At 32.9% G+C, this 14661-nt stretch overlaps 1 protein-coding gene across 1 annotated transcript in view; it reads right to left on the bottom strand.

The window, feature by feature from the left end:
• LOC128209668 (dynein regulatory complex subunit 7-like) overlaps window positions 1-14355 on the bottom strand; it is a 34939-nt gene extending 20584 nt beyond the window's left edge. Inside the window, exons 1-8 of the mRNA XM_052913806.1 lie at window positions 14188-14355; window positions 13637-13808; window positions 12338-12463; window positions 11282-11476; window positions 10415-10573; window positions 8230-8448; window positions 6941-7063; window positions 1600-1675 (exon numbers count right to left, since the gene is read on the bottom strand). Of these exons, the coding sequence (XP_052769766.1) occupies window positions 1600-1675; window positions 6941-7063; window positions 8230-8448; window positions 10415-10573; window positions 11282-11476; window positions 12338-12463; window positions 13637-13808; window positions 14188-14351 (1234 nt within the window). The 5' untranslated portion in view covers window positions 14352-14355. The remainder of the gene's footprint in view (window positions 1-1599; window positions 1676-6940; window positions 7064-8229; window positions 8449-10414; window positions 10574-11281; window positions 11477-12337; window positions 12464-13636; window positions 13809-14187) is intronic.
• Window positions 14356-14661: the final 306 nt, after the last annotated feature.

Consider the following 14661-nt stretch of genomic DNA (forward strand, 5'->3'; position numbering starts at 1 on the left):
ACAAGCAATTGTGAACGGACGGACGGACGGACGGACGGACGGACGGACGGACGACGGACGAAGAGTGATCACAAAAGCTCACCTTGTCACTACGTGACAGGTGAGCTAAAAATCAACATATGATATGCGTGTTCTATACAAACGTTTTTTGTTTTTTTTTTCAATTTAAAGTTCCGTGGTTACAATGTCCCCAGTTTAAAAAGGTCTAAAATATTTCTAACAATTTTTATCTGTACACAAATCTATTTTTTTGGCTTTAATATTTAAAGACACAAAATTATGCATTAAGATTAAAAATAATACTTTGGCATCAACCTTTATTGTTCCCTTCAACCTACATTGTGTCCCTTTAGCCTAAATCATACCCCTTTAACCTTTATTGTGCCGTTTTAACCCATAACATACCCCTTTAACCTTTTTGTGCCCCTTTAAACTTAATTTTGCCCCTTTAACCTATATCGTGTCCCTTTAAACTTTTTTTGCCCCCTTTGCCTTTATGTAGCCCCTTTTACACCTTTATTGTGTCCCTTTAACCTATATTGTGCCCCCTTAACCTTTATTGTGCCTGTTTCACTTATATTGTGCCCCTTAAACCTTTATTGTGCCCCTTTAACATATATTGTGCCCCCTTAACCTTTATTGTGTCCCTTTCAATTATATTGTGCCCCCTTAACCTTTATTGTGTCCCTTTCACTTATATTGTGTCCCCTTAACCTTTATTGTGCCCCTTTAACCTTTATTGTGTCCCCTTAACCTTTATTGTGCCCATTTAATCTGTATTGTGTCCCTTTAACCTTTATTGTGCCCTTTAACCTTTATTGTTCCCCTTTAACCTTTATTGTGCCCCTTTAACCTTTATTGTGCCCATTTAACCTTTATTGTTCCCCTTTAACCTTTATTGTTCCCCTTTAACCTTTACTATGCCCCATTAACCTTTATTGTGCCCCTTTAACCTTTATTGTGCCTGTTTAACCTTTATTGTTCCCCTTTAACCTTTATTGTTCCCCTTTAACCTTTATTGTGCCCATTTAACCTTTATTGTTCCCCTTTAACCTTTATTGTTCCCCTTTAACCTTTATTGTGTCCCCTTAACCTTTATTGTTCCCCTTTAACCTTTATTGTGTCCCCTTAACCTTTATTGTGCCCCTTTAACCTTTATTGTTCCCCTTTAACCTTTATTGTGCCCCTTTAACCTTTATTGTGTCCCTTTAACCTTTATTGTGCCCCTTTAACCTTTATTGTGCCCCTTTAACCTTTATTGTGTCCCTTTAACCTTTAGCTTAATGATCAAACGACACAGCAAAACAGGCAATAAACAAGAGAAAACAATGATTTGGGAAAAAAAGCAGAAAAATTACAATTGAAAAATATAGGGCGCCACCAAATATGACCCCAAATCGTTTCCATGCAATGCTGATGTTTGGAATTTTCTGCAGCAATGTCAGAAGCCTCCATTTATAGAAAAGCAACATGTTTAATTGCTACTTAGAATAAATTGATCTTATAATAATGATATGTTGATAAGTAACTAATTTTCATAAGAAAAAATCAATTTTGGGTAAAAAATTCCAAGACGCGAAACAATTGATCTAGTCTAACCTTTCTTTGATATCTTGATAGGCTCAACCCAGGTTGGAGGTAAGTCTAGCTGCTTCTCCTGTTCCTCTGCATTCTCCTGAGAAAGTACATTGTATATTTTACATTTTTGAAAAAATACATTACATAAGATAGATATAAATCTAACCTAACATAGAAATGCTATATATGGTTACACTATTTACAGATTACTATTGACATGTGATGAAAGATATTGAAATATAAGTGTTGAAGAGTGATATATTAAATGAAGAATATGATTTTTAAGAATAACAGATTTTCCTATAGAAATGTACGTTAAGTAAAGATAAATCAATATTGTGCCAACAGAAAAAGAATAAGCATATTGAGGTGAAAGTTTCGAAATACCAAGAATAAATTCGGACTTTAAACAAGATCTATGTGGAGAAAACGCCCGTGCTCGCTCATTGCTTTTCAGAAAAAGAAGCATAATTATTCAAAAATCGTAATAGACAGAGTTATGGGCATTGCACATGCGTTTTGTCTCATTTTAGCATCATGTATACCAAGTTTCATTTGAATATCTTAAATGGTTATCAAGTTACGGCCGAGGATAAAGTATGCACTACACCAAGGCCATAATAATACATCAACCTTTTTTACTTTGAAAGACAAATGAGCTATAAATGTCTGACGAAGATTGAACTCAGTAACACATGCATTACACCTCAAATTTGTTGTTCTAGAGTAGTAATATATTCTTGAATAATTTTCACAGCAATCACTCTGGTTGAGGAATAAAATTTTAGGTTACTAAGATATATGTCATTGTGTAGCTGCAATAAAAATATATATTACGGTTATTATATGACCGGCAGTAAGTTTAACAAGACCCACTTCATTCAACCATTTTTTTTAATAATTGCTTTAAGATGGCTTACTGGGAAAACTCAATTGTGGTGCCAAAACATGCACGTGTCCCTCTAAGAATTAAAGAACAGTGCACTAATCCTGTTAAAAACTACTCCTACAAAAGCTTTTCCTACTTGTTTTTTCTTTGCTTTTAAAGGAATGGTGGCAGGCCCTTTAATAGGGAAAAAATAGCATTGTTTTGACAAAAAGGGGAAAAATATTAACATGATTAATATAATGTTGAACTCGTTTTCAAACCTAAAGTCAAATTTATGAATGAGGGGATTTTTCACCTGTAGGTAGGTTCTTGACAAAATGGCCTCCAGTTAAAACAATTTAAGCCAGCATGCGAGGATTTGGATATAAATAACACAAACACATACATCACAAACAATCACACACGTTATGATTCATTCTGATTTCTGTCTATATGAGTTGCAAACATATACACATATATACACATTTCAGTACATTTGACAAAACATACACATTCCTGTGAATTCATTGTGTTTTCACTTGTAAAATGGCCCTGTAAAAACAGTAATGACATTTTAAAAACATATGAACTGCAACCAGCAGAAAAAATAAGAGTTAAAGTCATTTTTTTCACGATGACAGCACAGACAAGGAAACAAATGCTCAATACGTCAACTTTTTCCTTCAAAAAATAGACAGGGCAATAAAAAGTGAAAAACCTACAAAAAAAACACCCTTAATTAATTGTCTAAGACACAATGTGATATTTTAGACTGAAGGTTTTCTTTTAAAAAGCATTGCAAGTTGATGCCATTTTTTTAAATTTCTCTATATTGGCTGGTCAAGGAGCATAACTTTACAACCACTTCAATAATAGTTACTGGCCTTGTTAAACAAGTTGTCCCTACAAGACTATAATAAGTCCTTCTATGTATTCAGGTATGAACAACAGTCTTCCAAGTACCCCTTCATATTGATATTGTCATTGGTAACCTGTATCATGTTTCGTATTGATCCAGGCTAACCCTGTTGGCTCAAACTCCCTTGGCTCAAATTCCTCTTTGGCTCGAACTTGATGTTACGGACCGATTTCTTTATTCGGAAGGTAAAAAATCCGACTTAGCTCAAATTTTCTGAGGCTCGAGGTATTTTCCCCAGTCCCTGGGAGTTCAAACCAACTGGGTTCGACTGTATCTTGAATGTTTTTTTTTTAATTTAGGCAAAAGGTTCAAGTGCTTTTTCTCACTGCTGCCAACGACACTCAGGCAAGGAAATTACCATATTCTTTTAATTAAAAACAAGGAGAACTAATCTTTGGAAATTTGTCTGTGTTTGAATATAATTATGCTGATTCAATCCTACAAACACATACCTAAACACACATTTCCATAAGGTTATGAGAATAAGCATGTTTTAATCAAATAACGCCTTAATTTGAGCTGCAGCAACAATTTCTAGTGTCAATCCCAAGCTATGAATTAGTAAATATAGTTAAATTAAGCAGTAACCTTTCTCTTTAAAGCTTTCATTTTCAAAATAGCGTCACAACTGTTATTGGCATGAAACATAATACAAAACATCATTAGTTCAATTTTTATACCCTTAAGAACTGAAAAAGATCAAAAACAGCATTATTAATGTTTACATGTAAAAATATAAGCAAATAAACATTCAATAAAATTGGCAATTAAATGAAAGCAATGTTCTCTTTAAAAACTGTGGTGCTCGTGCTTATTTCGTTACAATTCACTTTTTACCAAAAATTGAGGCAAATTAAACAATGACAGATATTTGTTTTGCTGTGCCTGTATGTAGTTTTTTTAAATTTGTTTTGTTTCATGAAGAAATCATAATTTTTTGTTGATTATATAGCTTGTAGGATGTCATATCTGTTTTGTTGAATTAAAATAACCATGTCTAATTGTAAAATTATGTGCTGTATAATGCCTTCTATCGTTCCAAAGTATAACCATAAATTCTTAATCATAATCAATTACGAAACGACTCCTGATAATTAGTGATGTTCCGATGATCGATTATAATCGAAAATCGATTGGTTGGGCCTGAAATCGGCGACAATCGATAGTATTTAGTTATAATCGATTATCGAAAAGAAAAAAAAAATAATAAAAAAAAAAAATTGTAAGTGTTCAGATGTTATCTTTAACAATATGGCTGATGAAAGCCACAATGAGCAAGAAAATGAACTTTTTTTTTATACAACAACACCTAATAACTTCAATCATAGACATAAGGTATATGCATATAATGATTAAGAGTTTAATACTGTACCTGAATAAAACTACAACTCAGGTACTATCTAGTAATTTAAAAACCGATTGTACTATCGATAATCGGTTACTTGAGTGGAACCGATCATCGATAGTAAAATTGCAACCGATTCCCAACACTACTGATAATAACGCAAATATGGTACTGTTTTATTTTCAATATTTGTAAAATGTAAACCTGAAATTGATTACTTTTGAATAATTATATTTTAACCTTATTAAAAATAATTCTCACTGTTCCTGTATGGAATTTACAATACCACATGTGTTCATGAAATGAAGCTACCGTAAAAATTTCATTTATGTTGCATCTTTGTATGTTTGTTTTGATACCCTCACGTGATTATTTAAATTATAGCAAGCATTTGCTGTTGCAATATTTTGATCGTCTGTGCAATAAAGGTAATAGTTGTTGTTGTTGTTGTTTAAGGCAAGCCGTCCATCATTAGGATGCAAAGATGTGTTCGTGTGTTATAAGGTGATAATTAAAGAAGTCCAACTTCAACACAAATTATTTATTAATGAAACGTTTCGGCCATTTGGCCTTCATCAGGTTGTATGTATATAATAAACAGGAAATGACGTCAACGTCAAATGACGTCAACGTTGATAATGTCAAAATATATCATACACTTTAGCGCAAAATAATGTCTTATAGGATCTATAGAGATACAATTATACTGGTAAAATGCAATATAAATGCATAAACAAATATCTAATAAGTGTGTTATAGAAATAGGCATCAAAATAATTTCTATGTTTAATTCATGAATATTGACTAACCATTATATTATTTTTGCATGGATTACATTTTTGAATAACACTATAATGACGCTACTGTTATATGATTATATTAAATGGAGGTTATTACACATAATTTCAAAATGAATATATAGGAATTTGATTAATATGTTTTTAAAGTACCATAATGTTTATATACAAAATAGCTCTCAGGGCTATTCCATTTAAACATATAACCCCTCGGGGGAAGGCACTTTTAAATTATGCCACCCCCCTACAGAAGCAAAGTTAATCTTTTGGCGTCCAAATTAGCGAAAATAGACACCCACCCATAAAAAAATGCCTTCCCCCTGGGGGTTATACGTTTTACTGGAATAGCTCTCAGTGAAAAATTTAAAAATATTTAAACTTGAAATTTGTTACTTTGAAATAAAGCTTAACCAGTTGTATCTTTTTAACTAATGATAGATAGATTACCTTAAGACACTAACTACTTGTAAGCTGGGGTTATATTGTTTCAGAGTATGATAAAAGAACCTTTTTACGCCTTCTTAATTTTCAGTAATGTTTTAAACTGTGACATGTTTTTAAGATAACTATTTTAATTAAACTTTTTTCTTTTGTTACAGCGAATTTTGTCCCTGAATACTGCTTCAATACAATTAAGTAGGAGCGTTTATTGTTTGGCGATGTTTATTAAAAATGTCACCTTAGATGTATATTACACAATAATGACAATTGTAAAAAGTGTGATTTTTTTATAAATGAAAAGAAAAGATATCAAAACCAAGGTCAAATTCAACTATATTACTAATTTTGGTTTGAAAAGTATTCTATTCATTATTCAACAATCAATTTATTTGCTTAAACATAACTAGTGAATACAAATCATTGTTATGGAAATATTAAAAGCTTTTGATATATACGAAAAGAAATTTCAGATATCTTGTTATATAATACACAAAAGTTCAAATTTCTTCATTAAAAATAATCATTTATTTTTTATTACAACAGAAATGACAACTGGAATATAAATACAAACACATATTTTTCCCAAAGATCTTGACCTCAAATAGGAACATAATACAATATCTTTACAATTGTACTAAACAACCCGAGATTTATTGTAAGTTTTAAAATCAAGCACTCCTAGTTTGAATGTATTGGTAAAATAATTCTTGAGAAAAAAAATCTAAAATGCAAATGGCAGTCTACAATGTATATAAAAAGTCTGAAAAGCGAAAGAAAAAATGCAGATAGCTTTAAATTTCAGATTATTTTGTGTGTGTTGCTGCGATTTTTGTGACTTTCAAAATTTGGAATGCCATAATGACATAAACTGTTTCTGCAAACATAGAACATTTTCTAAAGTTTTGAATTGGCCACATCATAGCAAATATTAAAATAAACTCTCTCAAATTTAAAGTAGTCTGCGTTAGAAGCATGTTTTCATATCGACCTACCTCCTCATCATCGAGGCCGTCCATGATGTCCTCCTCGGCCTCAGGGATCTGCAGCAGTGGCTTGTCCGTGTTGGGGAACATGTACTCCCATTTCGTGCAGTCACCAAGGTCGTAACTTAGGTTCTAAAATATATGGGATGGGTGATGTTTGAAAAAATGTATACTGTCATATTGCAACATTTCCATAACACTTTGTGAGATCAAACAGGTTCCTAACTCAAGTTCTGAAAAACGTTCAATCCATTCAAGTGGACTATTTCTGTTGCAAAAAGGTGAGAGTTTTACAAACCATAGAACAGAAAATCATATATTCTTTATTTGATATATCAGTGGTCGAAATAAGCACAAGCCTGCAAGCCCTGCACTGGTAAAATGCTTTAAGGGGTGGATCAAATTGTGGGTTTCATACAGCAGGGATTGTTCAAAAATGTTATGCCAAGCAGTAGTATATGAGTTTGGGCTTGTTCATACGAACGACTGATATATATGATAAAATTATACAAGAGATAGAGGACAAGGCTTAATATGTGAGATCTGGAGAAAAAAAGGGCAATGACTCTCAGTTCACTTATTTTTATAACCATAAAGAACATGTCTGTTAGGGACATAACCTACAATGTTCTTCTCATTCATCACATAGTTTAAAAATGGTTAAACAAGGAATCTGAGATGACTTATATGTATTGTCCAGTTTTAAATCAAGTTTATATTCATATCTGTGAATTTAAAGGTCGTTTATAGTTTTAAACAATCAGTCAATTTATATCTAAATTTGTTGAAATAGGAATTTTTTAAACAATAATTTGGGGTAAAAAAGTGCATCCTACGTATAGTATGAACCGGTAATACACATGTTCATGTACCAAGCAAAATGTGTCAGTTACAGTCTCTTACTCTTTACCTAAATCAGATACCACTCTTCTCGAACTCAACTACTACTCTGTAAATCTGATGTGCGGCCAGTAGAGAGTCCCCATAATAGGTATTTTTTTACAATCCAAGGGCTATAACTCTTAAGTGGCTTAAGCATTCTGACTGGTAATCAAACTCATTTGAAAAATAACGCCAATAAGCATTGCTGCCAAGTTTTGTAAAGATTGAAGAAAAACTGAGAGCAAACAATGGTTGAATGCAATTATGAAAGTGAGACACTGTGGAAGATAAAGACACAGACAATGAAGCTTCTGCCAGATAACATGATCCCTATATGTGTCTTTCATTCTGTGATCTGACACAATAAAGCAAAACTTATGGTGCAACCTTCAGCTTAAGACAAACACACTACAAACCTGGACCCCCTCTGAGCAGTCTTGCATATTGACCCAGAAGTTGACATGGTTCCACACACTCTCAATGCCCTGGTAGTTGGAGCTGTCCACCGGGTGGGAGAGCCCGGTGAAGGGTTCAACAAAGAAGCTCTCCGGCACCTCACGTTTCCCGTGCAAAACGATCACCCAAGAGTGGATACGCAGACCATACAGCGGGTCTGGTGGAGGTTTCTCAAGCTCCTAAGGGAGATACAAAGTTTTATTTTGAATTGATAAGACATACAACATACGATATATATAAAGAAATATTTTGTGAAATGCTAAATATATTGCTTAAAGCTGCACTCTGACAAACAGACCGTTTTGACAACTTTTTTTCTTGGAATGAACCAATCACTGCATAAATATCTGAAAACCAGTGATATTAGACTTACAAGTGACAAAATAGCAGATCGCAGTTTTTAATATTTATGTTCAAAATTTGAAGTTTTGTGTCTAAAAGTGTGACTAACGCTTTAAGAAAAATGAGTTTTTTGGCATAAAACATTAATTTTGGAACATAAATATGAAACACTGCGATCTGCTATTTTGTCAGCAGTCTTATCTCCATGCTACTCAGACATTAATGCAACAATTAGCTCAATCTAATACAAAAAACAAGAGCTGTCAGCGCGCTCGACTATTCCGCTGCTTTTCAATGTAAGGATCGAAAAGATTTGGCGAAACATGCATGGATCACTGTTAGATTAGATTTCAATGCGGTGTGCTGAGATATAAACATACATGTGGTTTCATGCAAAATATTAACGAGAATTTCTAAGTCTAATAAAGGGCCATTATTTGCAAAATACAGTTATCTAACTTGGTTATTAAATTAAGTTGGGTGGTTGAATACCATTGTATAAAGTCTGAATGCAATACATCAAATAGTTGCTGAGATATTATATTAAATCCTATGTGTGCTGACATGCAATACCTTAACCAGAATTTCTAAGTCGCATAATAAAGGGGCAAAAATTATATATTATAAAAGATAGAGTTATCTTACTTGATTAAATAAGAAGGTTAAATAGATGGGAGCCTGTGTGTAAAGTTTCAATGCAATACATGATGTATTCGCTGTGGTACTGACTTAAAAGTGGTTACATGCAAAACCTTAACCAGAATTTCTATGTCAAATAAAAAAGGGGCCATTATTTTTAATTTAATGCAAACTGGAGTTATCTTACTTGGTTATTTAAGTAGATGGTTGAGTACCATTGTATAAAGTCTCAATGCAAGCCATCAAGTAATTGCTGAGATTTTAACCTATGTGTGCTTACATGCAAAATCTTAACCAGAATTTCTAAGTCAAATAATAAAGGCCCATAATTTGCATTATATTAAAAAAAGTGTTATCTGGGAATACATATCTAATGTTTCAATGCAATACATGATATATTTGCTGAGATATTGACTTAAATGTGGTTACATGCAAAACCTTAACCAGAATTTCTAAGTCGAATAATAAAGGGCAATTATTTTGCATTAAATGCAAACTAGAGTTATCTAACTTGGTTAATTAAGTAGGTTGGATGGTTGACTACCATTGTATAAAGTCTCAATGCAATACCTCAAGTAGTTGCTGAGATATTAACCTATGTGTGCTTACACGCAAAACCTTAACCAGAATTTCTACGTCAAATAATAAAGGGCAATTATATGCATTAAATGCAAACTAGAGTTATCTAACTTAGTTAATTTAGTAGGTTGGATGGTTGAGTACCATTGTACCAAGTATCAATGCAATACCTCAAGTAGTTGCTGAGATATGAGTGCTTACACGCAAAACCTTAACCGGAATTTCTAAGTCGAATAATAAAGGCCTATTATTTGCATTATATTCAAATAATTGTTATCTAACTTCATTAATTTAGTATGTAAGATAGTTGGGAATACATATCCAAAGTTTTAATGCAATAACTGATGTATTTACTGAGATAATGACTTAAAGGTGCTTACATGCAAAACCTTAACCAAGGTGTGATGCCACCGCCGACGCCACCGCCGACGCCAGGGTGAGTAGTATAGCTCTCCTTATTCTTCGAATAGTCGAGCTAATAAGAACCTGTCAAAATAGTCTTACTCTATCTGTGAGATTGCAACTTTAAAGATATATTTGAATATACAAATCCCTAAATAGAACGAAACAACATTTTTGCCATACTGCTTGTCTCTGTTCCTCCTCGGTACGATGTTTCGCATCCTCTTTATCCTTCTCGGCCTTCGCCTTGGCAGCCTGCTTCAGTTCGAACTTGGACTGTAGATCCTTGGGTGGTTTCACTGTGTATTTCTTTAACTCCTTTTTCTTTGCTTCTTCTTTTATCTGTTTAAATTATTCAATACAGTTGCGGTGGATAAAATATACTGAGATTTTTCGTTTAAACATTTCGTAACATGATTTAAGTTGAAGAATAATAAATTATTTTTAAAACCAGTTATAAATTTTGCTTTTTACAGTAAGATTTAAAAAAAATGTTTAGTTTGTTTAAACAAGAAACCTGATAAATGTAATATTTATATGTAAATCCAAAATGGTTTATATTGTTTTTTCATTTGTATCAACAGGCCCCCATCAACATGTTGTTAATTTGATTTGAATTGATTGATTTTTTTCCGCATTATTGTGACATAATTTGATAAATTGTTCCAGTTTTGGTCGGGTCATTCTATTTAAATCAGGGTGAGAAAATAATTGATTTTTTTTACAATTATTTAATTGAATAATGAACTATTTCTGTTAATATAAGGAATGAATTGCCGAAGGGATGTCATTTTCAGACTCAACACAATTTAACCAGCCGAACTGCGTTCAAACCCGATAATGACATCAATCCCACAATTCTTTCCTTAAATAAATTCATTTAATTAGTTATCAAAGGGGCCAATATGTGTTTGAAAAATGAATAAGGCTGATGACAACAACACCAAGGCAATGATAATACCTTGACTTTGTTTCTTCAAAAAACAGAATGTTGAACTAAATACAATGAAAACAAACAAAAATTTATTAACAAAAATTAAAAAAGCACACCTCCTCTTTTTTCTTCAGTAGAGGGCATATTTCTCTGGACTCATCGGCCAGACATACTTCCCTTGTGGCATATCCGCTCACCACATAGGCATCATACCCCGCCCCTATCAGAAGGGAACACAGTAGTGTGCTGTACTCAAAACAGTTTCCCTTCTGGCGCTTCAATACTGTGGTTGGGGACAGTAATCTTTTTGGCTGAAAACATACAAGAAAATAGCATCAGAATATCTTTCTTTTTAAAAAAAAATCATAGTTCTAAGTTAAACCAATTGCATATGAAACACGTTCAGTGTATTTCCAATATCTATGTTTATTTTTATAAATGCATACATGCCATATTTCTAACGCTTCCCAGGGATTTGGGTCTGAATTCCAGGGGATTTTGATATTACACCAGGGGATTTTTCGCAGCGAAATTTGGCGAATTATCTACATTTATGATATAAGAATAAATACAGACTCTAATTATAATTGTTTTTGGACTTAGTCATAATGGTCCTTCATGGAATTTTACACCCATAATATTATTGATGCTTTCCACTGTCAAACTTGAGCTATTTGAAAGAAAATGTTCTTGTTTATTTATTTTATATTTTTGTATTCCAGGGGATGGGTCGGAATTCCGGGAGATTTTCCCCCAACTTGGGGATATGGCATGTATGCATGTATATGTTTACTCTGTTTAAAGCACATCATGATCAACCCTTTGCTTGATAGATATCGCTTTTTACTCCTCTATTGATATCTTCATAGTTCATGTATGCCCTTATACAAGGTTATATAACAAGGGGATTAACAAGAGGCGGCTAACATTGCCACTTGTGTATGAGGGAAAGGGTTAAGATAAACTCAGTCCTCAATTGATTGACAATGACACACCAACATTCAGATATTCAGTAACACCATATACATTTAAATGAACTTTCTAGTGAAATTATCAGGATTACGACAAAATTGGCCCTAAATTATTATTACAATGATTTTCAAAACATTTAGACATTTTGCAATACCATATACACGTTAATAAGCTTTCCAGCTTTGCTTACAGTGACTTACCAGTTCAAAGGGAGGTTCGAGTGTTTCGAAGTTTAGATAGTCAGCTACAAACTCTGCTGCCCCATCCCAGTCATACAGCTCCTTGTACTCAAGCTGTGTTGGACGGATTGTTGTGCAAACAAATTTCTGCAAGAAAAAAGCAGTTAAATGCTTTTGAGTCACACATTTGAGTAGTCATTTCTTTCAAAAATCAGAAGAGCTAAAAACTGAAGCCTGGTAATGACAGGTCATCTATAATAAGCTGAAAAAAACATATAAAAATGTTTTCCAGCTCATTTACAGATAAAAATATATTATTCTTTAAACTTTTTTACACTATTCCATGTTCATTTTTTTCATTGATAATTACTCAAATACTAAATGATGATGAGGATGGCACCTATGATTACAAGAGAAGTTGTACCAACACAAACTCGCATTACTAAGAAGTTCAGCCATACATGGATAAGTCGCCTAACATATGGATTATATAGTACATATTATTTCTGTCAAACTTTAAAATGTATATTTGATATTGATTTTAAAGGTATTTTTTTTACCTTTTATAATATGATGAATTTATAATGGTAAATTAATATAGTCTATATGACAAGCTACTTTTATGAATCTACCCATACCGCCTATATAATAAATATGTGAGGCGACTTCTCTTTCTATTGCGTTACTTCGTAGTGGTGCAAGTTTGTGTTGATACGACTTCCCCTGTTGCTGCACCTGATATACCGCTTTATCTAAAGGTTATATTGCTGTTAAGCACAGACATCGCGAAACTGTCGGTCCGACGGTCCTGACCGGTAAATTTTGATGCGGTCCAACTAAATTTCTGATGGGTCGGTCCGTCTGACCGACAGTTTTCCGGCCAGATGTAAAAAATAATGAAGATTCAATTTTGATCAATTGATCAAACGCCGCTTAAAAGTAAAAATAATTTATTTTGTTTAACAGAAAATCACGTTTTTATCAATAATATTGTCAAATAATCATTTGTTTACGAATCCAATGTCGTTTTTCGGTATGCATACCGCACAGAACGAGTGTCAAAAAATGGCTACCTTTTGTTTACACGAGAGTGAATTGTCTAGTTGATACCAGAAGTAATTCGGCTGGTTTAATAATATGTTGTCAAATAAAGCTCTGTGAACTGCTATTGTGTTCAAGTTTAACTGGTTAATATCTTAATACGTTTTTGTTTCTTGTAAATGTAATATTTACAACAAAGGTTTTGAAAAAGCAACTTTTTGTGATGTCTGTAAGCAATTGTATTGTGTATGAGAATCAGTATTATCCGTAATTTTGTACCTCTACAAAGCATTCATTGACTGGATTCAGAAGAAGTGGCTTTCTGTCCCGATACAGATGGACAAACTGTCTTCTGAAGTTCTCAGCAAACTGGAGGACCAAGTTTTCATTTGGAAGATTTTCCTTGTAAGATGAAGGAAATTCAGCAGGATCAAATGTTTCTTTTGGTGTTCTGAAATATAAAATTGAGATCATTTTCTTTTATTGTTTAAAACAATAAGTTTCTTGTATTCTCCTTACCAGTAAAATTCTCCACATTCAAGAACTTTGATAGCATTGAAAACATTTTCATATATGCACTTTGACATCATAGGCTATCACAAGTAATATTGGTTTATATTGGTATGCTGAACATCAAAGATTTTGACAACTGTTAATTTAAAACCTCATATAACCTTTCAGTATGTTACTGAGTTAGTATGCATGATAAGCTTTCTCATATTTTTTTGTTAATAAATAGTTAATACTGGGACTATCACCGATTCATCATGACATATGCTTAGTTTTGTTTACAAAATGTCTGTCGCGAAAATATGTTACACAATACTTACAAATCGATTGTAGGCGGATGCACTACTATTTTAGCAAGTTCCTCTTTAAATGCCTCGGCATCTTCACTGAGCTCTTCTACATCTTTAACTTCATCCTCTTCATCCTCTTCTTTTAGTGTTTCTTGAGTGTTTTCAGTTTCTACAGCTGGCTCAGTGTCCGCCATTTTGTATCACTGCCGTCATAGCAACTCCAAAAACCCATAACCGTATAGTATAGGTTACATATAACTAAATCATTAGATCAGGAAATACAAAGATGACTTATATACACATTTTGATCGTTATTGACCTGAACTAAACGTTAAATCCCACTTCATACCATGATATATTATGATAAATAGAGGAATATATAATTCACAATTATTTAAAGGTCTTAAAACGGAGGTAGATGATGTTTTAAGTTAACCCATACACGTCACGACAATTACTGATTCACATGCATATATATATGGTTGGAACTTTTTTGTCACCGGA

Source organism: Mya arenaria, chromosome 11 (assembly GCF_026914265.1).
Source record: "Mya arenaria isolate MELC-2E11 chromosome 11, ASM2691426v1".
Lineage (NCBI taxonomy): Eukaryota > Metazoa > Mollusca > Bivalvia > Myida > Myidae > Mya > Mya arenaria.